Source organism: Pelobates fuscus, chromosome 11, assembly GCF_036172605.1.
Source record: "Pelobates fuscus isolate aPelFus1 chromosome 11, aPelFus1.pri, whole genome shotgun sequence".
Taxonomy (NCBI): domain Eukaryota; kingdom Metazoa; phylum Chordata; class Amphibia; order Anura; family Pelobatidae; genus Pelobates; species Pelobates fuscus.
The window spans coordinates 91,143,717-91,170,015 of NC_086327.1; the positions used below are offsets into that span (position 1 = coordinate 91,143,717).

General features: G+C 41.2%; 1 protein-coding gene across 1 annotated transcript in view; it reads left to right on the top strand.

Annotated features, from left to right (window-relative positions):
* DNAJC11 (DnaJ heat shock protein family (Hsp40) member C11) overlaps positions 1 to 26,299 on the top strand; it is a 165,424-nt gene that overhangs the window by 94,428 nt on the left and 44,697 nt on the right. Inside the window, exon 5 of the mRNA XM_063437098.1 lies at positions 24,471 to 24,599. Coding sequence (XP_063293168.1) covers positions 24,471 to 24,599 — 129 coding nt within the window. The remainder of the gene's footprint in view (positions 1 to 24,470; positions 24,600 to 26,299) is intronic.

A 26,299-nucleotide genomic window follows, 5' to 3' on the forward strand; every position in this document is an offset into this window, starting at 1 on the left:
CAGCCATTCTGAGTTTTCCTCAATGGGGCCATGAATCCTGGAAATCGAGGAACACACTTTTCACAGTGACTTTTTGCTTAGTAGTGGACCACAATCCTAAACCTGCAGTGGTGGCAGTTTTTTTTTTCCTTGCATGTGCTTTTATTTAATCCCTTCCGTCAACCTCATTGTTTAAACAGGAAAAATATTGTTGTTACGTAATTGCAAAAAGAAATGTAGCCCTTTAATTACCACACACCTTTTCCTTTAGTCCAACACTGATATATACCCAGCACAATTTTTCTTCCACAACTCTGACGTGTCTTGCATAGCACGGAGGACTGAAAATGCAAACTCCTACCTCAAATTCTGTACAGGAACCTTTCTGGGTCAAATGACAATATTGCATTCTAACAACCTGAGAGAATTCTATCTACATAACTTGCCTTCTTTCCTGACTGTAATAGAGGCCTTCGATCAATGCCCTACTTTGACAACTGCACTTACTATATGTGACTTTTTCTTTCTTTCATAAGTGTGTGTGTGTGTTGTGTGTTGCTTCAGACTTGAGAAAGAGAGGTTCTCCCAAAAGCTTGTCATGAAGAAGTTCTGTTAGTCCAATAAAAAAGGTATTACAAGATAAAAAAAATTGTTTTTTACTTCTACATCAGTGGACTAATACGGCTACAATCTCTACTTGAACAGCTCAATGAAGTGGTCTGGGTGACAGGTTCCCCAGGTTTTAACCCTGCAGCTGTAAACATAGCAGTTTCAGAGAAATTGCTATGTTTACATAGCAGGGTTAATCCAGCCTCTAGTGGATGTCTTCCTGACAGCCGCTAGAGGTGCTTCCGCGACGCTCAATGCAAAAATCGCATGGAGCCTGCAGAACGTCCATAAGAAAGCATTGAGAAATGCTTTCCTATGGGCGTTTCGAATACGCGCGCGGCTCTGGACGCGCATGCGCATTTGGCTCCACTCGGGAGCTGACGTCAGAGGGAGCCCAGCGCTGGATTAAAGTAAGCAACCCCTCCAGCGCCAAGGGAGAAGGGCCGTGAGGGTGAGGGGGACCTAAGGAATATATAGTGCCAGGAAAACAAGTTTGTTTTCCTGGCACTATAGTGGTCTTTTAATATCGGGTTAGCATTATTTTATTTTTACATTTTATTCATACTTAATATTATGTTGGCTATACATATAAGGTATCAAAAGAAAGCCATTTCTGCCCTTAATGAAATCATATATAATGTGTTTAGAGGCACTTGCAGAGTTGTTTTGGTTCATGACTTGGACCATTACCTCCGTTCTTAAGGGGTTAAGCTGCATTCACATTAGTTACTCCGAAAGTAAGTAAGAACCAATGCTTAGCTCTCAAAAGTCCCTGATTGGCTGGGCACTCTCTCAAATTTAGAGTCCAGCTAATCCAGGTTTGATCTTTTGGTTTCTCCATTCTCCCATTGTTGAAACGTATGCCCACATGAACTGCTTAGGAGAAAAAAAAAAAAGTCGGGATCACAAAATGTATTGGATACTGAAAAAAAAAAAAGCTATAAAATGCAAATGCTTGGTCATTTAAACAACATGAATTTACCTTGTAATTAAAAGAATAAAGTGTGTGTGTGTGTGTGTGTATATATATATAGTGGGGAAAAAGCTCCTGGTTTACTGTAATGCTTCCTTGGTAAAACAAATCGTTCTAATTTTCCAACCGTGATATGAGTTCGACGTACCCTCTTGGCAGTTGGTGCTGTAATTGGGCTTATGTGATACATAATAAAAATGTTCTAAACAAAGAGTTTTGCTTTGTATTGCCAGTTCCTCCTCCCTTTTTTCCCTGTGTTTGGTTTTTCTTTCTTTTGTTTTTACTTAAATGAGAGGGAAAAAAACAAACAAACACTGGGACAATACAATAATGTATATCAAGCACATGCTAAAAGTGCACAAATGAGAAAAATATTTTTCACGGCTTATCACCTTGGCTGAGCTTGTTCACTGTGGTAGTTTTGGAATGGGCTGAAAATACCTGGATGCTGTGATTCGTGTCTGAATCCTTATCCTATGTCTGGGTGAACACTGACACAGAATCATCAAATACACACAGAGCTTGGTTTTGCTGCCTCTTTGTCGTCGCCACCTTTCAAGGGGTTGTAGTTAATATAGTGGATTCATGCAGCTTATTAAATCACCTTGCAACTTACTGATGTCTCTTGTAGCTAAAGCTCTCCATTCGAGATCTGAACAGACATTTCTATTTGCCATGGTATAAACAGCTTTCTGTTGCATTAGTACTATGGCATTTTGCAAGTTGTTTATTTTTTGTGCCCCCTCCTCTAACGTACTGCTGTTTGTGGGCTGTAAAAATCAAAGAAGCTTTGGAATACAGAGTCTGTATGTCCTGTGATAAAATTAACCATCTGTGTGTTTATAGCAATTGCTTATTGGGATTCAGTGGGATTTTATCTCCGGGCAATGTTAGCTTTGAATTAGGTAGGGCAGCTGTTATGATTTCATACCAGAATGGAAGTTAGTTGAAAATCTCCAACCTTTTATTGGTTTCAATAAAACGACTTCAAATAAATAAACCATTTCTAACCAGAAATGTTTAGTCATAAACAGATGCATGTTATGAAGCAATTTGTGAGCTGGTTCTGTTGAATTGTCTCTGCGGTTGTGTTTCCAATCTTTTGGGTTATTTTTTATCCTTTTTCTGGGTGGGGGTGTTTAACTTTTTTTTTTTTTTTTTTTTTTTATAAATGAAACTGCTAACAGTTTTAAGTGAATTGTTACTCTGAGATATCATTTTTTAATAGGTGGGGGTAACCGCTTCTTGATCCAAAGAGAGATCTAAATGCCATTATTGAGTCAAGAAGGATTTTTTTTTTCTTAGTTTGTTGCTAAATTGGAAAGCTTTAAAACCTTCTTTTGGATCAACGTCAACAATCGGAAATGACAAAAGCTGAACTTGATGCTATTTTTATAATGTTAATACTGTTGCAATTCTTTATTTACTCTACTTTATCAGCTGACTGGAAAGAGAGCGGTTTTGATTGCACACTACTGTTGGCTTTATTGGACATCCGCTATTGACTCATATCCCCATAGTCGCCCCTTTATGCTAAGCACTCCTGGGCTGGAACAATGAGATGCTAAACAAAGCATAGAAAATGAAACGGCTTTACTCTGGCGATGGCAAACTCCAGCAATCTAATAATTACTTGTTATGAAACCCCTCTTGAATCATCCAGATATTCTTAGAATATATGTAAGCACATACTGTAACATAACTGTAATTTAAAACTGTGTTAAATCCTAAACCTGTGATTTTTAGAATATCAAAACGATGGCATTAGTTTGGCTTCTATGTTATGAAGTAGAGAATAAGTTAAGTGACTTATTCTTCATATGTTCTATAATTAACATTAAAATGTATTTTGCAAAACATCAACATTTTCTGATATCAAAGAGGTCGTTTGGGTACTAGGAAAGGCAAAGGCACTAACGGAATGTTTATTGTGAGCGGACACATGGGATTGGATTTTATGGTATGTCTGTTCTTTCAAATGAGGTCATAGTAAAATGTCATGGGAATTCACTTGTAATGCTATTTACGGCTTCCTTTTTATTATTTTTAAGGGGGGAAAAAAACAATATTCTCCTTTAAATTTTTTTTAAATAGGAATACATTTTGGGTGCCAACTCAGGAGGTCAATAACTTCAGTAAATTCTCACCACACCAGAAATATACTAGCAGGTTTGTACCATACATTTATGCTGCCATATTATGGTAAGCGATAGATCCTTTAGGGTTCAGATGGAAAAGTAAAGAATAAATGTGGGTTTCTTGTTTAGAGTTTGCCAAGTATGGCACAAAATGCCACAGCTTTTATAAGGTTAGATAATAACACTACTAAACAGTATAGCCATAAAGACCTGACTAGAGTGAGTGGTCTGCATGGTGACCGGTGGCCACGGGGTACATGCACAACAGTACAGTACAGAGGTCTATGGAGGATCCCGTTAGATGCTCCATAGGCAATGCCTTTCGCATCTTAAATGGAGGCTGGGGGAAATGACAAATTGACTGTGGTAGCCACGCGTTTTGTCAAGCGTAGGAAAAATATTAAGACAAAGTACTTTGTCTTATATCTTAACTGCAGTTAATGTGAGTATTTCATAAAGGTGACACGTGGTACTCTCTTTTAGGCAAGTCTATTGAGTCAAGAATTGAGAAGGGGACAGATTTGATTTTATTCTATTCACATTTTATTACAGTGTTGATGACAACTGGCACATACTAGCTGGGATGTTCTCACAATACTGGGTTACTTTAAGAACTAGGGAAATGCACCCCTTTCACAAAATTATGATTAAAGGGGGACACTCCAAGCAACGTAACCACTGCATTTAGCTGTAGGGGTTATGGTGCCAGGATTTGCTTCTTACCTGGGGTCCGACGGTCACAACTCTTTGCCACTGTGAGTGCCGGATGCTCTCTCTTCACTGAGCTAAGCCCAACTGTTAAGGCCTTAGCTCATTGGCTGAGAATGAACAGTTGACACACTCAGTCACTGAATTGGCCTAAGGAGAATAAACAGATGCTCCTAGTAGAATAGGAGAGACAGGGAGCAGTGCCCAGCAGACACCAGTTAATAAACCAAACTGCAAACAGTTTGACTAGTTACATGGGAATGGGGGGAGGGGGGGGGGGGTGCAAGGCATTTCTGGCACCATAACCACTACAGCTAGCTATAGTGCTTCTGCTGCTTGGAGTGTTCCTTTTAACCCCTTAAGGACACATGACGTGTGTGACACGTCATGATTCCCTTTTATTCCAGAAGTTTGGTCCTTAAGGGGTTAAACAGCAGATCTCCGTAAACCAAGACTATTGTACATACACACACACTAACTAGAAAATAGCATTAAAGAATAGTGGTGAGAGCACTCAAATAAAAAAACAGATAATATTACCCACTTGTAGGATAACACTAAAAGGGAAAAACAAACACAATATAGGGTAATAACGTCAAATTGAATAAAATAAAAAAAAGGGGGCAAAATTACACTCACAAACGAGGAGCCAATTAGAAGCTGGCCCAAGCTACACGCCTTGAACAGAAGAAATCTCCCAGAGACTGGAACAGGGACGAATTAAAATGGGTGTCTTCCCAGGGTAAGTGCAAAACACAGGAACGCAGGTTGTAGATTGCACACCAAATTTAATATAAATTGTTAAAACAAAACAAAATAAAATTGATAATAAACTTGAATTAGGAAAGTCCCATAATACTTGAAATAAATGTCCCAAAACGTCCTCCGGGACATTTATTTCAAGTATTTTGGGACATTTATTTCAAGTATTATGGGACTTTCCTAATTCAAGTTTATTATCAATTTTATTTTGTTTTGTTTTAACAATTTATATTAAATTTGGTGTGCAATCTACAACCTGCGTTCCTGTGTTTTGCACTTACCCTGGGAAGACACCCATTTTAATTCGTCCCTGTTCCAGTCTCTGGGAGATTTCTTCTGTTCAAGGCGTGTAGCTTGGGCCAGCTTCTAATTGGCTCCTCGTTTGTGAGTGTAATTTTGCCCCCTTTTTTTTTATTTTATTCAATTTGACGTTATTACCCTATATTGTGTTTGTTTTTCCCTTTTAGTGTTATCCTACAAGTGGGTAATATTATCTGTTTTTTTATTTGAGTGCTCTCACCACTATTCTTTATTTTATCACTTGTGTTCTTTCTAGTGGTTTATTGTGGCCCACTAGGGTGATTGTAGCACCAGAGTGCAGATTATTTTTTCACCGTATACTTTTGTATTTTATGTATAGAAAATAGCATTAATTATTATCCTTAGTATATTAAAAAAGAAAAAAAAAAAGGATTTCTACAAGTAGAGTATAAATTTAGATAATGGTTAAATCAGCATTTTCTGTTTGCATCAATATAATGAACATTCAGGATCTTCAGGAACTGAAGGAACTTAGTTGCCATTGTTTATTAATAAGGCTCCAGCCAATACGACACCGCAAACAACTGGAGAAGAAATACTGCAATATAAAAATCACATTATCACAATGAATAAAAACATATTGCAAGAAAGAGCTAAAGGCTTTAAACAAAGTAAATGATAGTGCTAGTTATGAATCTTTACCGGGTTGGTCTAGTTAAGATTTGGCTAAATTAGCTTCTGTTGCTTCTGTTTTTGAGCTTATAGTTATGTTATCCTTCTCAGGTGGTTAGAGTGGACACTTTCTTCACAAAGAACTTTCTAAAGCTGTTGAGTGTTGTCCATTTGTTTCATGGGAAGGGAGGACAGCTGATCGGAAGAGTTGATTTAAATTTTCCTCTGGTCTGTCTTGACCAATGGAAGGGGCCAAGATGGAAGTGCCTAGTTCTGGGACATAAATATATAGGTGTAGCTTGCTGCCTTTCATTTTATCTTATTAGACTTCCAAAACGCATGGTGGGAAGTGACATTTCCTCTTTACGGGAAGGGAAGTCCTGACACCATAACCACTGCACAATGTGGTAGTGGTTATGGTGCTTAGAGTGCTCCTTTAATAATGTTTGCTGGGGGTGAAAGATGGACTAAAAGTCACATTCACAGAAATATTTGTTCCTCTTTCAAAGAGCAGTTGTCTTCTTAACCAGGGCTGAGGACACTGGTCAATATAGATATTTTGCAGCAATTTATGGTATATGCAGTATTAACTTAAGTAATGTACGACTTTGTTTGAAAAAGATTTGCTTGGCCAAGATTAAAAACTCGAACAAGCTGATGGTAGGTATACGTTTGTTTTAGGAACCTTGTTGTGCAGTGTTGTTCATAAAAATGTAATGCTGTAATGTGAATTTTAATAGAAGCACAAATCTCTCTTTGCATTTCTGTCGCACCTTCGCTTTGTAGGAATTTGCTTGGTTTACTGATTTTGAGTATTCTGTACACAAGTATTGAGTTGAAATGCCATTACGGAATGCGTTCCAGCTGGAACTGATGACCTCAGTCAATGAAAATGTAATTCGCGACCTGTGCAGGAGGGGCAAACACTGAATATTGTCTTAGTTACCTCTCGTGCATGGGCTAATGATGTAAAACGGATTAGTTTGTAGATTTCCAGGTATATAGTGTAAATTATATTCAAACACAACAAAGAAAAGAAAATGATCCAGTAATGCATTTTTTTGTTTAGATTCTCTCAAATGGATGTACACAGCCGAAAGCTTAGGTGGACAGACTAGCAGGAAGAAAGACAGAGATGAGAGGCAGGTAGACATGAAGAGTTGAGAGAACATACAGAGAAGGAGGGGCACACGGACAGATAGAGATGGAGGAGTGGGTGGACAGTAGCAGACAGACTGAGACAGCATGCTTAAAATCTCTTGGATAGTAATAGACCCCTCTGTCTCTTATATAGTGCCCAGCATTATCATCAATTACAGAGTCATTGTAATATGTAGAATAAATTATTCCCTTTTTATTTGCATTTAAAAACACACACATGCTCAACATCCTAATCTGGTGCAGGCAGAATCAGCAGATCTCTCCCATAAAAGTAATTGTCTGCACCAGGCTTCCCCAAACTCCAGCCCTCCAGATGTTGCTGAACTACAACTCCCATGATTCTCAGCCCATCTATTTCCTTCATAGAATCATGGGAGTTGTAGTTCAGCAACATCTGGGGTGCTGGCGTTTGGGGAAGCCTGGTCTACACCAATCAGGTGGCTTCGCTTCCTTTAGTTCAGTTTCGGAAGCGGGGGTGGGGGGGGGGTCAGTCAATCTGTTTTGGAGTCAATCTGTTTTGAGAACGGTTTAACCCCTCAAGGTAAGAGGGTGCCCCTCCTGTCACCATAACCACTTCATTCAGATGAAGTTATTATGGTGCATAAACTGTTCATTTAATTCTGCCCTGTTGAGGGTTCTTTTCCACTATCCCATAAACCTCTGTCCTGCAGATGTTTATAGCTTATAAGATGGCATTTTGCCACCCTTTCTGGAATTTATTAGTCTTCAATGCAGCATTGACTAGCCCACGTGGGATGTGTTTATCCTCCAGCAGCAATTCTACTCATCATGTTTCACTTATCATACACTGCTGTCACCCTATTCAAAGCTTGGCTCACAGTTTTGACCTAATTCGGCCTCACTGCACGTAGCACACTTGCAAATTGGATGGATCTTGGGCCGCAAAACAGAAAGGAGAAAGTAAAACTTATACTTTGATGTAAAAAAGTCAGAGCAGGCTTTTAACTGCATAGATATTTGCCAATTGCTGAATTGATAAACTACCCTTCCAAGGGAGACGGGGTGCATGGATGCGTTCCAATAATACAAAGATGTTCAGGTGCATAGAGTGACACCTTTTAATTTGCTGGCTCCCAGAAACACAGAACATCAAAGGAAACCATTACAATTATTTGCTTGTTTTAAACATTATCTTATGTACCGTTGTCATGCTGTGGGTTCCCCAACATAATGTGCTGTAAAATCATTGTTTTTTAGAAACCAGAAAAAAAAAACAATTTAAACACTCAGAAACCTTTCTAAACTGCTTGACACTGACTGTCGTCTAGTGGCTGGACCACGCACACATCTTGAATCTCTTATTAAAAAAAGTCATATGGCAGTTAAAGGGACACTATAGGCACCCAGACCACTTCATCTCATTGAAGTGGTCTGGGTGCAGTGTCCCTGCCCCCCTTAGCCCTGCAATGTAAATTATTGCGGTTTTAAAGAAACTGCAATAATTACATTGCAGGACGAAGAAAATCACTTGAGGCACTTCCTGGTAGTTAAGTGACTTTTGGTTGCCTAACTAACAATGGATGTCATCACACTTCGCATGAGAACATCCAGCGTCCGTTTAACCCAAGTTAAATCCCCATAAGTAAGCATTGAAGCAATTCTTTCCTATGGGGAGGGCCTAGTGCGCTCGCGTACCCGCCACCCACTGCCGGATGAAGTCGGAGGAGGCAGAGCCTTGACCCAGCGCCGACAAAGTTGGGTTAAGTGACTAAAAGGTTTTAATTATTTACACTACAGAAACTCTTTAATGGGGCTAACAAGCCAGAGTACACGCAAAATCCTCTTCGAACTGTCCGGATTATTATAACTTTTTTTACATTTGTAATTTCCTTTTGGGCATACATGTCCGCCCTCTTTTTTAATAATAATTAAAATAAAAAACTGTAATTAATGAAAAAAAGGACTGGAGGTGGGTGGAATTGCTAAGGGAAAAAAAGGTAGGAGGCATTTGAGTTTCCTCTTGCAGTCGTTCTTGCAGCGCTGCATGTTGGGGTAGAAGCTCAATAAGTGCGCAGTGCGTGCTGATGACAGATGTAATTTTTGCACAGAATTCAAATGAGTTCAAGGCTGCGTAATTCACATATGCTGGGGTTGTAATTAGCCCCTAGCACAAAACTGCAGAAATCGCTATATGTGCACATTTCCAAGCAAAATCCTTAACACATACAGATTCCTTCCTCCATGACCAAAAACAGCAGAAGTGATTATGGGACTTACGTAACCCTTTATTAAACAAGTTCTACTTATCTTGTATCAGTCACCATTCCACCCCAACTTCCAAACATAAATGAGAATGATCTCAGCCAATCCAATGCTTCACTGCAGGGAAGCATGTTGGGTCTACTGCGCATGCACAGCAATTACGACGCTGTGGCAATCCCAATTTCCTCATAGAGATGCATTAGCTCAGTGTCCTAATGCAGATCGTGAAGACGCTGCACTTTGGTCCTATAGGGATTCCAGGACCGCACTAGTAAGACCTTGTGGCTGTCTGAGTAACATCACTGGAGGTGTCCCTGTGCAGGTGTTAACTCAGTCATTTCTCAGGAAAATCAGAATTCACATTGCTGAGACTACAGGCACAGTCTATTTGGCCCTTAATCACTACATTAAGCTGTAGTGATTTTGGTGCCTAATGTGTCCATTTAAAAGTACCATTTGTCTGCTGTTGCAATTGGATTCCACATATAAAAAATCAACATCAAATAAATAACATCGTAACACGTTTAGAGGTGTTTAGGCGACACTGGCTCCTGGGTTATTCTTGAGCTATTTTCCATGACCTTGTAAAACAAAGCCTTCGACTTGTTTTGCCTTTAGAACTTCTGTCAATGTCTTTGTCAGTTCGCCTAGCTCTTCGATTTGCTTCCATTAATGCTGATACACAGAATTTTGTCTTGCTGTATCTTCCTGTAAAAGGACCCTTGTTTGCCAATTCCTTCAGTTGAACTGTCTAATTTGCATAATCTGCAGTAACCATTAAAGTACAGTAAAGCGTAAAATTAAGCCGATCTCATAATCTGAAGTCACTTTTTAGCATATTGTATATGAAGTTTTAAAAGCATCTTCTGTGCTTTTGTTTTCATTTAAGGGGCATAATAATATGGCTGCATAGCTACCCTTTCTTTCAAGCAGTCTGTTTTCAAATAGCCTGTAAACCGTGTTGCATCCTTATCATATTGCTAGTTTAGTAGTCCAGTGCTACTACAATATCAATCAGAATGTCGTCATTCTCCCCTAGTGTGCATAATAACAGAATAGAATAGCAATGGAATGTCCTTTACATATTGTTTTGGCAAATGGTTTTAGACATGTACAAAGCTCAGGGACGTAGTCGCTAAACTGTGAATTGAAAAAGGGCTTGCAAATTTTGGCTGAAAAAAAAAAATCTGTAGACTGGTGTAACATCAGAAAGTATAAGAAATGAAATGTTGGCAAAAAGAGTATCTAAACAGTAAAGGAGAATCCTGAGTTTGCATTTTTTTTGTATTTTGTTTTGTTAAGTGCATACTTTTATAAACCTGCACATTTTCAATATAAGACCTTCTTGCATTCATTATTTTAAAGGGACACTAAAAGTGCTAACCACAAAAAAAATTCTATTCTTTTTTTTTTTTTTTTTTTTTTTTTTCTTCTTCTTCTTCTGTACAGTATATGAATAGGAAAATGCTGAAATGGGATTCTGATATTTTATTTGGCAATGTGTAAAATTCCCAGATGACCTCGAAATTATTATAAAGGAGCAGTCCAGTCCCTGAAGTGGGTGGTGAAACACCAATTGTAAGATGGATAGTTTTGGGGTTGACATAATTAAATATCGCACATCTATTAAGGCATTCCTCTTTTGTCCCAGATTCCTGCAGAATAAAGACATTTGCTTCACCCCATTGCCTCCCATGTCAAGCTACCGAGTTCTTACAAACCACCATGCAGTGTTTTCAGTCGTGTGTGTGCAATAATATGATTTACTGCTTGTCTTGCAGAAAATGTAAACGAGAAACATTTGTTGCTGTTGGTGAAAGTACTATCCAAATAGTTTATCATGGCCCAAAAACACTACTTGCCCACTATTCATTGTTAAATGGTGCCCTTGCACCATTGACCCAATATTACCCAAAGATCATCAGTGCTGTTTAAATGTAGCATCTTATTCTATCAATGGACTGACAACTGATATCCATAGTCATCAGTAGTGACATTAAACCAGAGTACTGTATTGAGCAGTTGCCTACTTTAAACTGCCTGTGCTCAGCTTTGTTGATTAAAGTGTTACATAAAGTATAAAAATATTCCAGTCCCACTGATGCGCTGATACACGCTACCGACCTATGCTGGTAAGGTTGTGGCGAGAGGGGCACCTATACACACATGTGGTGTGCATGCACGAAAATACAGCCACTCTGGTGGGAGGTGGGAGACCTGTTGACTGACCTACTGGAGAGACCAATCGACCTAGACCCGTGGGCCTTCCTCCTGGTCAGGCCTGTGGATGGCATTCCGCACAAACACAACAAACTCATGAACAAGGTCGCCCTGGAAGCCTGGAGGGCCATAGCAAAAAATGGCTGGAACCCACAGCCCCTGACATGACAGAAGTGACAAGACTCATCAAAGACAACTACTTAATGGATAAGCTCACCGGCCTAGTACACAACACTACCAAATCCTTTGAAAGGGTGTGGGCACCATGGGAGGAAATGACGGGGTGACTGCCACAGATAGAACATGAGCATGTCAGGCGCACCTAGGGTCAGGGGGGCAGACTAGGTATCCGGGGAGGAACGGGTGCTCCCGCTCCCCCACACAACAAGCCAACCTCTACTACTTTTCCAAAGACAGCTGAGACATCCTTTCCTTTATTCCTTTCTATTAGTTTTAAACGTTTGAATTTCTACTGGGGAGCTGTGGGATATCCCTGCTCTCCATAAACGAAACCTTGACAAATGCAACCTTAATAACCATAACGAGACTGACACCAACCTCGACCCAAAGTGGTCAATAGGCGATTGCTCTTGGAGGGGTGTGCATAAGCCAGCTGTAACAGCACTCAGGCAACAGCCGACCCCGTCCTTTTCTGCTGTCCTTTCCCTTTCTTCGTCCCCCTTTTGGGGGCCGGTGACAAATTACAAAACCGTACTAAATATCTGAACCGAATTTCTATATGTTACTGTTTATAGTTTTACCTAATTTATTACATAAACCTTTGTCGTCAGACTACGTGCTGGCCAGGATGGCAACAGGGTCCGCATAAACCATCAGTAGCCATGTTAATAAAGCCAAATGTTAAAAACCATGACTACAACATGTGATGTATGACAACTGTATAAATTCTGTACTGTCACAACTGTAAAATGTATGACCGCAAACGAAAAATAAAGAATTTTTAAAAAATGTAAAAATTCCAGTCCAACAGTGTAGGGAACATTGAATAAATGACATACTTGGCTCCCAAATAGTCTAACAGACATATAGGAGAGAGATCAGAAGTATGTTCCTCTTATTTCTCACGAATATAAGCCGGGACACTAAAAAAAATAATTACCGTATATACTCGAGTATAAGCCGAGTTTTTCAGCCCATTTTTTGGGCTGAAAAACCCCAACTCGGCTTATACTCGAGTCAGAGTCTGTATTATGGCAATTTGCATTGCCATAATACAGACTGGGGGGAGAGGGGGGCTGGCAGAGCTGTAACTTACCTGTCCTGCAGCTCCTGTCAGCTCTCTCCTCCTCTGCGTGTCCGGTCAGCACCTCGGTCAGCTCCCAGTGTAAATAGATTTACACTGGGAGCTGACAGAAGAGCAGAACGGACGGCGCAGAGGAGGAGAGAGCTGACAGGAGCTGCAGGACAGGTAAGTTACAGCTCTGCCAGCCCCCCTCTCCCCCCCACTGAACTGCCACTGGACCACCAGGGAAGGAGAGCCCCCCTCCCTGCCATATATCAAGCAGGGAGGGGGGACGAAAAAATTTTTTATAAATAAAATAAGAAATCATAATAAAAAATAATAATAATAAAAAAAAAAATAATAACAAAAAAAGGGGTATAAGGACCACTATGGGAGGGAGGGGGTGGGTATAAGGACCACTATGGGAGGGAGGGGGTGGGTATAAGGACCACTATGGGAGGGAGGGGGGATAAGGACCACTATGGGAGGGAGGGGGGGATAAGGACCACTATGGGAGGGAGGGGGGGTATAAGGACCACTATGGGAGGGAGGGGGGGGGGTATAAGGACCACTATGGGAGGGAGGGGGGTATAAGGACCACTATGGGAGGGAGGGGGGGGGATAAGGACCACTATGGGAGGGAGGGGGGGGATAAGGACCACTATGGGAGGGAGGGGGGGTATAAGGACCACTATGGGAGGGAGGGGGGGTATAAGGACCACTATGGGAGGGAGGGGGGGTATAAGGACCACTATGGGAGGGAGGGGGGGTATAAGGACCACTATGGGAGGGGGTGGGATAAGGACCACTATGGGAGGGAGGGGGGGTATAAGGACCACTATGGGAGGGAGGGGGGTATAAGGACCACTATGGGAGGGAGAGGGGGGATAAGGACCACTATGGGAGGGAGGGGGTATAAGGACCACTATGGGAGGGAGGGGGGGTATAAGGACCACTATGGGAGGGAGGGGGGGTATAAGGACCACTATGGGAGGGGGTGGGATAAGGACCACTATGGGAGGGAGGGGGGGGTATAAGGACCACTATGGGAGGGAGAGGGGGGATAAGGACCACTATGGGAGGGAGGGGGTATAAGGACCACTATGGGAGGGAGGGGGGGGGATAAGGACCACTATGGGAGGGAGGGGGGGTATAAGGACCACTATGGGAGGGAGGGGGGGTATAAGGACCACTATGGGAGGGGGTGGGATAAGGACCACTATGGGAGGGAGGGGGGGTATAAGGACCACTATGGGAGGGAGGGGGGGTATATGGACCACTATGGGAGGGATGGGGGGGGATAAGGAACACTATGGGAGGGAGAAAGGGGATAAGGACCACTATGAGAGGGAGGGGGTGGGATAAGGACCACTAGTGGAGGGGAGGGTAAGGACCACTAGGGGAGGGGTGAGTCAGGACCACTGGGGGGGGGGAGTGAAGGAACACGGGGGTGGGGAGGTAAGGACCACTGAGGGAGGAGGAGGGGAAGTCAGGACATATGGGGGGGGAGGGGGCGGCAAAAAATGTTTTGCCTACGGCGGCAAATATCCTTGCACCGGCCCTGCACACACTGCATTCACACACTGCATTCATACACACACACACTGCATTCATGCACACACACACTGCATTCATGCACACACACTGCATTCATGCACACACACACTGCATTCATGCACACACTGCACTCATACATACGCACACACTGCATTCATTATACACACACTGTAAATAAATATTCAATTAATATATTTTTTTTTAGGATCTAATTTCATTTAGAAATTTACCAGTAGCTGCTGCATTTCCCACCCTAGTCTTATACTCGAGTCAATAAGTTTTCCCAGTTTTTTGGGATAAAATTAGGGGCCTCGGCTTATATTCGAGTCGGCTTATACTCGAGTATATACGGTAATCGCAATGAAGTTAAAGGGACATTATAGGCTCCAAAACAACTTCATCTTAAGGAAGTTGCTATGGTGCCAGGAGGCCCTGGACTCATTCTTCCCTTCCAGAGTTACACTGTTTTTAACAGTTTCCCATTCAATCAGGTGTTAACTGCTTTGTAAGTTTTTTTTAATTAATCTTCATTTTTCTTGTGCATGGTTATAACAGACGGGTTTACCATGTCCCAGCAGCAATATCAAATCACATAGGGATGGAAGACATTGCAAAACAAGGCATATGTGAAAGATTGCACATTTTAGAGATAATGGTAAAACATGGGAAACATCAAAGTCGTCAGGTGAGTAAGAAAGCGTGTGAGTCAGTATAACTATGGGAGTGGGGAATTGCTTTTAGATGAGTGATAAACGAAGGGAACTAGAGAGGTTGGCTTAATTCGGTAGGAATTATGTTTGGTCGGGCTACAAGGTACAAGGGTGTCCAACAAATGGACCGAAGTGTTTGGGCCAAGCTCTAGTGTGGACGAGTGCGGCTTAGGCAGGCCTGCAGGAAGTTCGGACCCTCAGATGGTTTAGATGCTTTGTAGGTCTCTTCCCTTTTGTGACTGAGACAGATCTGGGGTGAGTCCAGCTGTTTTCAGGGCTTGAGTGATAAGGTGCATGGACTTCCTCCACATCAAGGTGGCCTTGCTCAGGTCTTTGTAGAAGGTGAGTGTATGGGTCTCGAAGATGAGCAGTGTTTTACCTCGCAGGGCATGTAGGACCTTCTGCTTATCCGCAAAGGTCTGGCAGTAGAGCAATGTTTGATGATGGTGCGGCTGTAGAGATTCTGTATAGGCTGTCATACGAAAATTGTTTGTAGAGTTTCGAGGGTAGCACAGAGGATAGGTGCCTCCTGATAAGGTGATGCAGCTCATTCGTAGGGACGGAGTTTCCTACTCCTCTGATATTGATGATGTTTTGTCGCCCCTTACCTTCCATTATTTCCATTCTGATGGCTAGTTGTGAGTGTAGTTGTTGTAGACGCTGTAGGGATTCTCCCTGGGAGGTCATACCTTGTTTCAAATCTATGATGTCAGTCACAGCCTACACCTCTGTTTTTACCAAGTTTAGTTCAGCTGAGAACATATCTTGGAAGTGCTCCAACAGGTTGTGTATGTCTTGTTTCGTTACTGGTGCTTCAGTACTGGTTTTAGCTAAAACTGACACTTGGGGGCTTCCTCCACTGGCTGCTCAGATGTAGGTTCTGGCTGTGGAGGTGTGCTCCCGCGGGCTCTACATGTTGAGGCCAGGATCTGGCTGGTGTCTCGGGTTGGTTTTTGTTATTTGCGGCACATACGCGTGCCGCAGATAACATAGGAGAGAGCTTCTGAGGCGAAAAGGCTGTGTCAGAGCCGTCACTTCTCCAGGAGGTATCGCAACGTTGCCGTTGGAATTCCACACGGTATACCTGAAGGCCTCTGGGCTGGGTTTTTGCACCTGTGATGTATAAGGAAGACATCCACCGGTTCCACGTGGGTTCCCAAGCATGAAGCTGTAGGTTGAACCCTGGAATTGTGTGCGTTTCGAGGGGAAAAGGTGCGATTTTCTAGTTTGGAGCTCGGAGTCCTGTGTCCTTAACGCTGTGTCCTTAACGCTGCCAACTCTGCCCCCGCTTTATACGTTTTTATCTCCTGCTCTGTAACTTGAACTTTAATCACAAACCGGAGGATCCTGCAGGATCTAGAAGGCTATTAACAGAGCAGGAGTTTATACATTCTAGATTAAACAGACTGTGCAACAAAGGGAGTTTAAACATTAGATCTCTCTTTACAGTAAGTGTTTAGGAAGGCTGTGCAAGTCACATGCATGACTCGTGTGACTAGGGCTGCAGAAACAAAGTGATTTAACTCCTAAATGGCAAATAATTGAGCAGTAAGACTGCAGGGGCATAACCTATGCACCAAAACTGCTTCATTGAGCTAAGGTTGCTTTGGTGACTATAGTGTCTATTTAATAATGTATCTGGCCCCTAACTTCCCTGTGCTTAAATTGTGTTCTGCATGAGTACTAATTTATCTATACAGTGTGACAGCCCACATGCTTGTTAGCCTAATTTGATTAATATTTAATTGTTTATTTTATAACATGTGCATGCTGCTATCCTATCCACTGAATAGCAATGTAGTTAATGGGACACTATAGTCACCAAAACAACTTTAGCTTAATTAAGCAGTTTTGGTGTACAAATCATGTCCCTGCAGTATCACTGCTCAATCCTCTGCCATTTAGGTAAATGACTTTGTTTATGAACCCTAGTCACACCTCCCTGCATGTGACTTGCACAGCCTTCCTAAAGGGAAGTAGACAGAGATTTAAGTTTTGTTTGACCTGAAGTGCAACCCTAATGGATTGTGGAAAAAACGCAAATGTGCTATTCAAGTGGGACGTGCAAGTGATACATTTTGAAGCCTTTATTTCCCAGTTTAGTTTTAAAACTTTTTGTACTGTAACATTCGGGACAAAATCTAGATCTCTATTTTTCTCATAGAAATGGCAAATGTGTATGCCAATATTGAGAGAAATTGTCAGGGTTCATTTATCTTCATGCCAGCAGGGAATTAATAAATGTCTGCAAGATATTACGACTTGCTGAAGTGTAGGAAGTGATAGATTCTGGTTGAGAGAACTTTTTGTTTTGCATATATTTATTTTATAAAAGATCTAGCCTCTCTGCTTTAAAAAAAATATTATCGCAGAAATGAGTAATTCTGTTGAAGGGTTTATTTCCTAAATACTGAATTGTTGCTCAGTTTATTGGTAGCTTCAAACATTTTTACAGATCTAACATCACAAAAGCATCATCACAAGGGGCTCCTGCATAGCTCACCGTAATCCGACAAAATCAGGGGCATCCCGCATCAATTCTGGCCTCATACGCGGCCATTGACTCCGGAGTATCCTACTTTTACCGCCGATGCCGTTTTTTTCTGACGCCCGGCTCCAAAAATCGACACAGAGGCGGCAAGGCCTACCGAGCGGGAGGGCAGCAACGGGCCGCAACTGTAGAAATCTGGCCCTGGAATACACCAAACCTGGACGATTGGCACCCCTACACACAAAGTTCAGGTGAGATGGGACGCAGGTCTCAAAAGCAGCCCCTACACACCCCAAAACTGCATTGTGACATAGGCCAAATGCTGCAGGCGCAGTGCGGACCCTGACACCTCCCCACTGCCCTCAGAGGAAGGGGAACCACAGGACATCCCTCCCCTCAGTCCCCGACACCCTGCACCCACATGGGTAACAGAAGCCAGCACCCCAGCCTCAAAAAGAGATATACAGGCAATGCTTACAGGCCTGAAACAGAACCTCAGACAGATGTGGGAAGCAGATCTGGCACTACTCAAAGTAGATGTGCACGCAGTAACTGCATGCACTAAGGCGATAGAGGTTGACGTTAAGGGACTGAAGGAGGGCCTCCAAGATCTGGGGGAGAAAGCACAACAACTACAATCCTCACAAGTGATCATGTCCAGACAAGTTTATCTCCTGGACAACAGAGGGCAACACAAAAATGTCAAGATCAGAGGGGTACAGGAGTCAGTGCCACTGGAAGAACTGCCACATTTCATCAGGCTCCTAGTGGCTGCACTCGTACCAACCAGACAAGCCAAAACATTTCTGTTCGACAGAGTGTACAGAATAGCCAAATCCCCGCAAGCACCTAATGCAGCTCCGCGAGACACAATACTAAGATGCCAATCAATGTCAGACAAATTGGGGCTACTGGCAGCACTACAAGGAAAGACTCCTTTTGAGTTAAAGGAATACCGACTCTCCTTGTTTCAGGACTTAGGTAGGGCCACACTATGGCGCAAAAGTATTTCCACCATATTTACCACTAGCCTGAAGCCCTATGGGCACAGCTTGATCCTGTCACACCACAACAGCTTCCACATACCTAGACTCACACTTTCCATAGTTGCAAAACTAAGTCGCGACCACACATAGCCGCCTCTACGACAATATAACAACTCGAGACTCAGAGTGCACCACAACATAGGTGATAGCCAGGTGGCCACAGTTAGGAGTCAACATGGGAGCGGGCCCAGTGTAAGTTATGGAATTCCCAGAGAAATACCGTGACACACCACAACCCACTCCCAGTCCATACACTAGGGACCAGGGGGCGCACTTTACACCACAAGCGTCATGCCATAAGAGGCATGACCGGGGAGCAGCTCTCATAGTCTGAAGTCATAGCCGAAACCACACGCTCCCCTCAACTCATGACCTCACGGCATTTGTATTGACTTAAATGGACAGGTGTCTTATACCCTACAGTTTTACCGGTTAATTTCCTCATTATAACATTACAGCCCACTATAATTATAAAATGTGTGCGAACTGTACCTTACCATGCTGTGTACTTAATGTGAACTGAGTTTGATTGGCGTGTACTGGCTGTTTGCACAGACAAGAGGGAAGGGAGTTCATTTTTTATTTTTACTTTATAAACAAATGATGTAGCTTTGGTAGTTGGTAGTTATGGAATTTATTGTAGGCATCTGAAAACAAACTTCAGACAAGCATTAATTTTACCTGTGCATGTCCTGATTTTGCACTGAATGAATTATATTTAACCGAATTGGGCCTCAGCATGCACACGTTAATATATTGCATGTTACTAGTGGTCAGACTGTCCCACCGATGCATAACTGGATTCCTAATGGGGTAATTAGCCTCTGGTGCCTTTTAAAGCTGCTCCGTCACTGTCCGGGGTGTTTGCATATGACTGCTCTGCTTGGTGGCTGCGGTGAGCAAGGGATGGTGAGTTTTACTTACTTGAACCTATCAAAGTGGCTGCTAGTAGAACCACCTTTTGTCCTGTTTTGTCAGGTGTAGGAAATATACTAGAACAAAGTAGGCTCTACTTTGAGTATATATTTTCAGTGAAATTCCAACGCAGTCAATGTGAGTATTTCATAAAGATGTGACAGAACTGCTTTAATAGGGTGATTTAAAAAAAATATATATATATATATATATTCTGGCCCTTGACTTAAGACAGTTTTTTCTGAAGGCCAGTATCTAACCACAGATTGTATAGCTGATGGAGTCATTCAATAAAGTGTGAATAGTTGCAAGTTCAAAGTAAATTCCAAGGTCCGCTATGTTTAGGCTTAGCTCTACTTGCCTAAAATGTAAGATTAACTTTTCGTTCCTGAAAATTCACTTTTAGTAAATTAAACCTGGGAAGAATGTAGAACGTCCTGAGAACAGTGTTTTACTCTGGCAAGATGGCTGACTGTCCCTCATTGTTCCTCTATTATTCCACTTCTTAAAGACACCAGCATAAATTGAGTGCTCAAATTATGCCCATGTGCGTGGTGACATGGAACTCACAAACTTTCCACGGTTGTGTCCACTTGTACTAACCATATTTTAGAAGGTTTTGCATGCGGTGCCAGCCTGGTGAATAATCTGCATACTTATAAAGGCACACATATGTATGATCTGCCTTTTTCTAAAGCAACACCTGTTGTCTGTCTGAACGTAGAACCTGGACATGTTGACCTATGAAACCAGTCTGTATCGAGTGTTGGACAATGGCTGCAAGAAAACAGGCAAGCTGCCTAACTCTGTGTACAGTACACACAGCATACGTCTCTTGTTTAACCAAATGCTGTGATTGAGTGCTTTACAATCCTTGAAGTAGACTTTGTGGTAAAAATTCATGAGGATACAACCAATACAATTGCATATTTGTCAGAGTTATCCAAGTGAATGGGCCCATAATGCTTCACTGGTGGTGATTCTGTCTGGGGTGGGAGATGATTGATTTTCGTCTTTTGTTTTTATGTTGTACATAATTCACCCTGAGCCAACACCGCTTAAGCTTTCCTGCTCCCTTAGAGACATCTAGTGCTTTCAACAGTACAGAGATTTCAGGCTCCATTCTCTGTCTCCGCAGGCAAGGACTTAAGTATTAATTGAAAACTATCATGATTTATGGCTTTATTTTATTAACGGCATTACCTGCCTTTTAATCAAAGCTCTTAGTGGACTCGTTCTCTAAAATAAGCATGACATTAATCCTTAAAATTTAGAAATAGTAAACTGCTGTTAACTACTGTTTAAAAAAAAAAAAAAAAAGTTAAATATTTTGTTTGACATATCCACCTCTCAATGTGTATATTATGGTCTCACCTGTGTGATGTATTATCTGGTATTGGAAGCTGCATGTATCCTTCTGACTCTTGCGTGAGCCATATTGATCATGCCCAGTTATCGAGATGCATGGGTCAGTTAGTTACATTGAGGATAATATGAAGTCCCTGGAATGGCCGAAAGTGGCAGAAAAAATGTATTACAGGATTTTAATACAGTCCCCTTGTTTCAAGATGTCATTTGTATTTCTTGTCACTATCCAGGTCTGTAAACAAAGTGTTAACGTGTCAATGACTTCAGCTGGCAAGCCTCAGCATCTTGATCTGATATAGGTTTCTGCTACATCTTTAGAGAAAGCAAGAAACATGAGATAGAGGGAGAGGAAAACTGAAGCCAAAACATTTGAATTTACAGCTGACAAAAATACACAACTGAAGGTCCCTTACCTGCTTTTAAATGCAAACTTCTTGGAGTCATAATAGTATTATAGAGATTTTGCAACTTCCATGTTTACATGCATCCATACATGAGGTTTATAAAAGGGTTTATTTTAGGTAAGATCAACTTATGTACAAGCATAGATACAAGTAGATACAGGCTTTATCAATCCAACGCCAAAAATAATTGTAGCACAATTTAACAGTGAACTTTTTTAAAAGTTTGTAGCTTTTACCATTGTGTCCTACATGTTGCAGTTCACTTACCAGTTCACCACAACTCAATCGGTCAATTGTAGATTCTGTTGTAAAAAAACAAAGTTCTTTTTGTACAATACATAGTATTTAGTATCAGTTGGCTTTTCCAAGGCACAGAATATGTCAGAACTGCTGCTTCAAATTCTTCTGTGGACAATTAATGGGTTTATCACGAAAATCACGCAAATTTCTCCAAAGTTGCAAAGGCGCCTTCTGATAAATGTCCTTTAGTGGCATAAATGACGCAACCATTGAGTAAAGCCCAGGTCAGCCACTTTCGGAGCTGTACGAAATACTCATTTCATTGCCCTTTACTCTGCTCAGAAAATGTGTCCAGCAAATGTATTTGGTACAAATGTCAACCTTTTCCACCCCGGAGTTGAAATATATTTTAAAGTAAAATCAAATGACCCACCTGAATTAGGTTAAAAATGCTATGCTTCCAAGGTGGTCACGGAAAGGTTAGGGACAGGTACTGCAGCCTTATATAATGTAATGGCAGATATTTCTAGACTAAAAGACCGTAAAAAAAGGAAATAAATGAAGGGGACCGCTTTGTGTTTTTGTTGTTTTTTTTCTTTTTTGTTTTCTCAGCATAAATAATAAATACAAGGAATTCATTGCCTATAGAGGTTGTATTTTCCTTTTTTTTTCAATGGAAGCCTTTATAGGGGATGGGTGCATTATATAGCAAATTCTAAACTAATAACTTATAATTATAGGCGTAAATGAAATGCAAACCTGTAATTCTAACTAGTTTCCCTATTATTATCTCTAGTTGTTTCTGTGCCGAGGTCTCATTGACGCTGCTCACCCCTGCGCCTCTTGCAACATGCTTGAGAACCCGCAATGGTCCATGGAGGACCAGTGGGGACCTCATGCACATGCGCCATCCAAATTTCCGCATAGGAAAGTATTAAATTCAATGCTTTACTATGAGCTTCACTGTCATGTGACCAGGTTTTACTTTCAGTGCAGTGGAAGCACCTTTAGTGGGTGTGTAGAAGACTGTCACTACAGGTGTGTTTAATCCTGCAATGTAAACTCTTTACAGCTCTCTGTGCACATATACAGCTTGTGACCGTATATATCTGCATGTCACGGGCTGACGTGCCTCCTTAGTATTCATGCTTTACTGGGTTTATAACACTGATTGGTATTGTAATCTTTTAATAACCATAATGCTATAGAGTTGCGCTTTTAGATGAATAAATTAATCAAACACGTTATGTTTTGGGATAATCAGAAGGTAGTTCATCGGCTTTGGCGGAACTGGCAAACTCATGATGCTCTGTAATCATTCTAAAAGGAAAGATGTTTTTCTTTTGGCTAGTATCATGTAAGTTACAATTACTCAACAACAAAAAAAACCTTCATGATTTTTACCAGTGACTTGTTTAAACTTTGCTTATTCAGTTAATCTAAACTCAGTCTTAGAGCCGTATTGATTGACACAAAAGGATGGTACTATCTTTTAACAAAAGGGATAAGCCGATCACTCTAACTCTGAGGATGGGTACTGGGTTATTAAACCTGTTACTCTTCTCTGGCACTCAAAGAGTGAATGTCAACCTATTCTAGCTGCTTAAAGAGAAGTTTGTAAATAAGTTGCAATGAATAATGACCTCGTCCACATAATTTCCTAAAAGCAAAATATAATGAATACAAATTGTATTCCCACTTGTGCTTATTGCCAAGCTTGTAAACTGTACACAGTGCCAGTGGAATAACAGGAGAGGTCTAGCCTGAGTATCACGTCCTGAAAAATATCTTATAAATAATCAGCCTAATCACTGCAAGTAGACTACATGGATTAATTTGGTTACAGCATTTGTCATAATTGAACCTCGTGGGGTAGAGTGTGATGGATGGCTAACCTTTTCTTCTTTTTTTTTTAAAGCTTGGAGCATCATCTGAAAGGCCAAAACCACTGTAAAAGTGAAGGAAGCAATACCATTATGCTCCATGGCTCCATAATGTGTTGTGTACATTCCCTTGGCTGCAAAGTTAATCAGTTGACTGGATTTAGTGCGCTTCATTTCTTTTAATAGCTGTTGCTTTGCTGATCCATCTTTCTCCGATTTGCCTTTTTTTTCCCCCATGTCCTTACTTTCCTTTAAAGTCATTTTACTTTGAATCTTTCCAAAGTGTCTACTTTAAGAGGACCTGTTCTGCTTGAGTCTAATGAGGATTATCGAGCGGCACTTGAATCCGCTCTTTGTACCATAGGGCTAAATACCTGCATTTACATTTCATATGCTCTCCCCCCCCCCCCTGTTTTATATAAATATTTTTGGTTTTGTTTATGATGATCTCTGTTTTAGCTTAATATGTAAACCCCTTTTACAGGGTCTTTTTTTTTTTATTTTTTTTTTTTTATTCTGGATCAGAATATGACAGCATGTATTTTTGTCCTCATGCATCAGTGAACTGCACATATACTGGCAATCCCTTGTCAGCTGCTATGGTACTGCAAGCGTTAAGTAACAAATTGCTTAAGGAAAACATTGCTTTTTCCAATCTACTTGGTAGATTAGTAAAACGCATTTTACGACACAAGGGAACGTAGGGGAAAGTGCTGAATACATTATATGCCTCTGTTGACACATGCAGTGAATTGAGTTGATTAATTTGAAGACTATTGATATTTTAAGTTGATTGCATCCAGCTTATTTTAAAATGCTCATATTGGTACCTGGCTTACACATATTTTTTTTTTATTTTTTTTTATTTATTTTTTTTTGCCACGCTCGGCCTCTTCTGCTGCCCCAGGGGACAATTAGTGTTGGAATAGATGCCACCGAACTGTTTGATCGCTATGATGAAGATTTCGAAGACCTGCCAGGAAGTGGCTTACCCCAGATTGAAATTAACCGAATGCACATCTCGCAGTCTATTGAGGTAACATTCAGCTAATGCCTTTTCATGTAACAAGACGTTCCCGAATTTGCAAGGCAAAGTAGAACCAAGGAGCATCAGGCATTCTCTTAAATTTTATTTTTATTTACCACCTTCTCATCTTTATGTATAAAGGGAAAGCCATTATTAGGTGAGATGCTGGCAGGCAATGGTACAGTATACACACTTCACTTAGTGTTTTTTTCCCACCATTACTTTAAGCATTTTAGACAACTTTGTTGCAAATTATTCCCAAAGAAAGTTTTGGCCTGTCAGTAAGACTTTAACATGTTCACTGTGGAATGTCAGTCTCTTGTAAAAAAAAAATACATACAGTCCGTGGCGGAGGGGGGGGGGTTGTTTCTTTCTTTTTAGATTTTAGCATTTTATAGTCTAAGCCAGTGATGTTAATCCATGGTTTTGCAAGTATTTATTAACTGTGTTTCATTATCTGGAAACCTGCCCAGGTCAGTCCCACCAGAGATTTACATATTCGTCCTACACGAGAGGTAGAGGTTAGGTGGTTCCGCTTGGTCAAACAAAAAGATTCCCTTGAGTGCAGCTACCTCAACGTGGGCTTTCTTGCTTTAAAAAAGTGGAGTAGTCTCCTTGTTAGAGTTGAAACTAGGCTCAATTGGCAGAGCTGAATGTCATTCCTCCCCACCCACGGGAGGCTTATTGTGACACCTGGAGTTTAGTATGAGGCAGATCCTAGGTATGTACATTTTGGGCAATGCTCAGACACCATATAAACTGGCTGAGCATTATAAGGGCATGTAAATAGCTTAAATCTAAGCAGTTTTATAAAGGGGAATAAAATAGACCTTATTAGAATTGTAAAATATATGACACCAACAAACCAAAACATGGCTTTTGAAGAAGAAAAACAAACAAACACATCATATTGTTTTTTGTATTGGAGACTTTGCTGCTGGCTTGAGGCAGGATATCCAACAATTTATTCGTATTTGCAGTGTAGCAGTATATCGTCTAACCAGGTTGAACATATTTGCATTCGATTTGCAGCCTCTAAAATTTTACAAAATGTTGTGCTGATGTGAAAAAAGTCCAATACCATATTTTAGGATTCTGTAAATGATATAAATAAATTTCTATCCACTTATGTGTTTATAACTTTGTTTACTGGTATAATCATCTATTTAGTCATTAAATCCAAAACCATTTGTGTTGGCGAATACAAACTGGCCAGGCAGACATGCACATTATCGATTTGTGTAAGCTTTTTATATGCAACCACCAGTTTTAGGAATTTAATGTCTGATCCAATTGATATCAACACATTCTGTTTGTTTTTTCAATTTGATATTCCTGTTTTGGATCGTGGGTATCATACCGTATATACTCGAGTATAAGCAGAGTTTTCAGCACATTTTTTGTGCCGAAAAACCCCAACTCGGCTTATACTCGAGTCAATGTCTGTATTATGGCAACTTACATTGCCATAATACAGACAATGGGGCTGTGTAGGAGGGGGGCTGGCAGGGAGCTCTTACTTACCTTTCCTGCAGCTCCTGTCAGCTCCCTCCGCCTCGGCGCCGGTCCAGTCAGCACCTCTGTCAGCTCCCAGTGTAAGTCTTGCGAGAGCCGCGGGGTCATAGTGCGGCCGCGAGACTTACACTGGGACTTGCAGAGGGAGCTGACCGGACCGGCGCGGAGGAGGAGGGAGGGAGCTGACAGGAGCT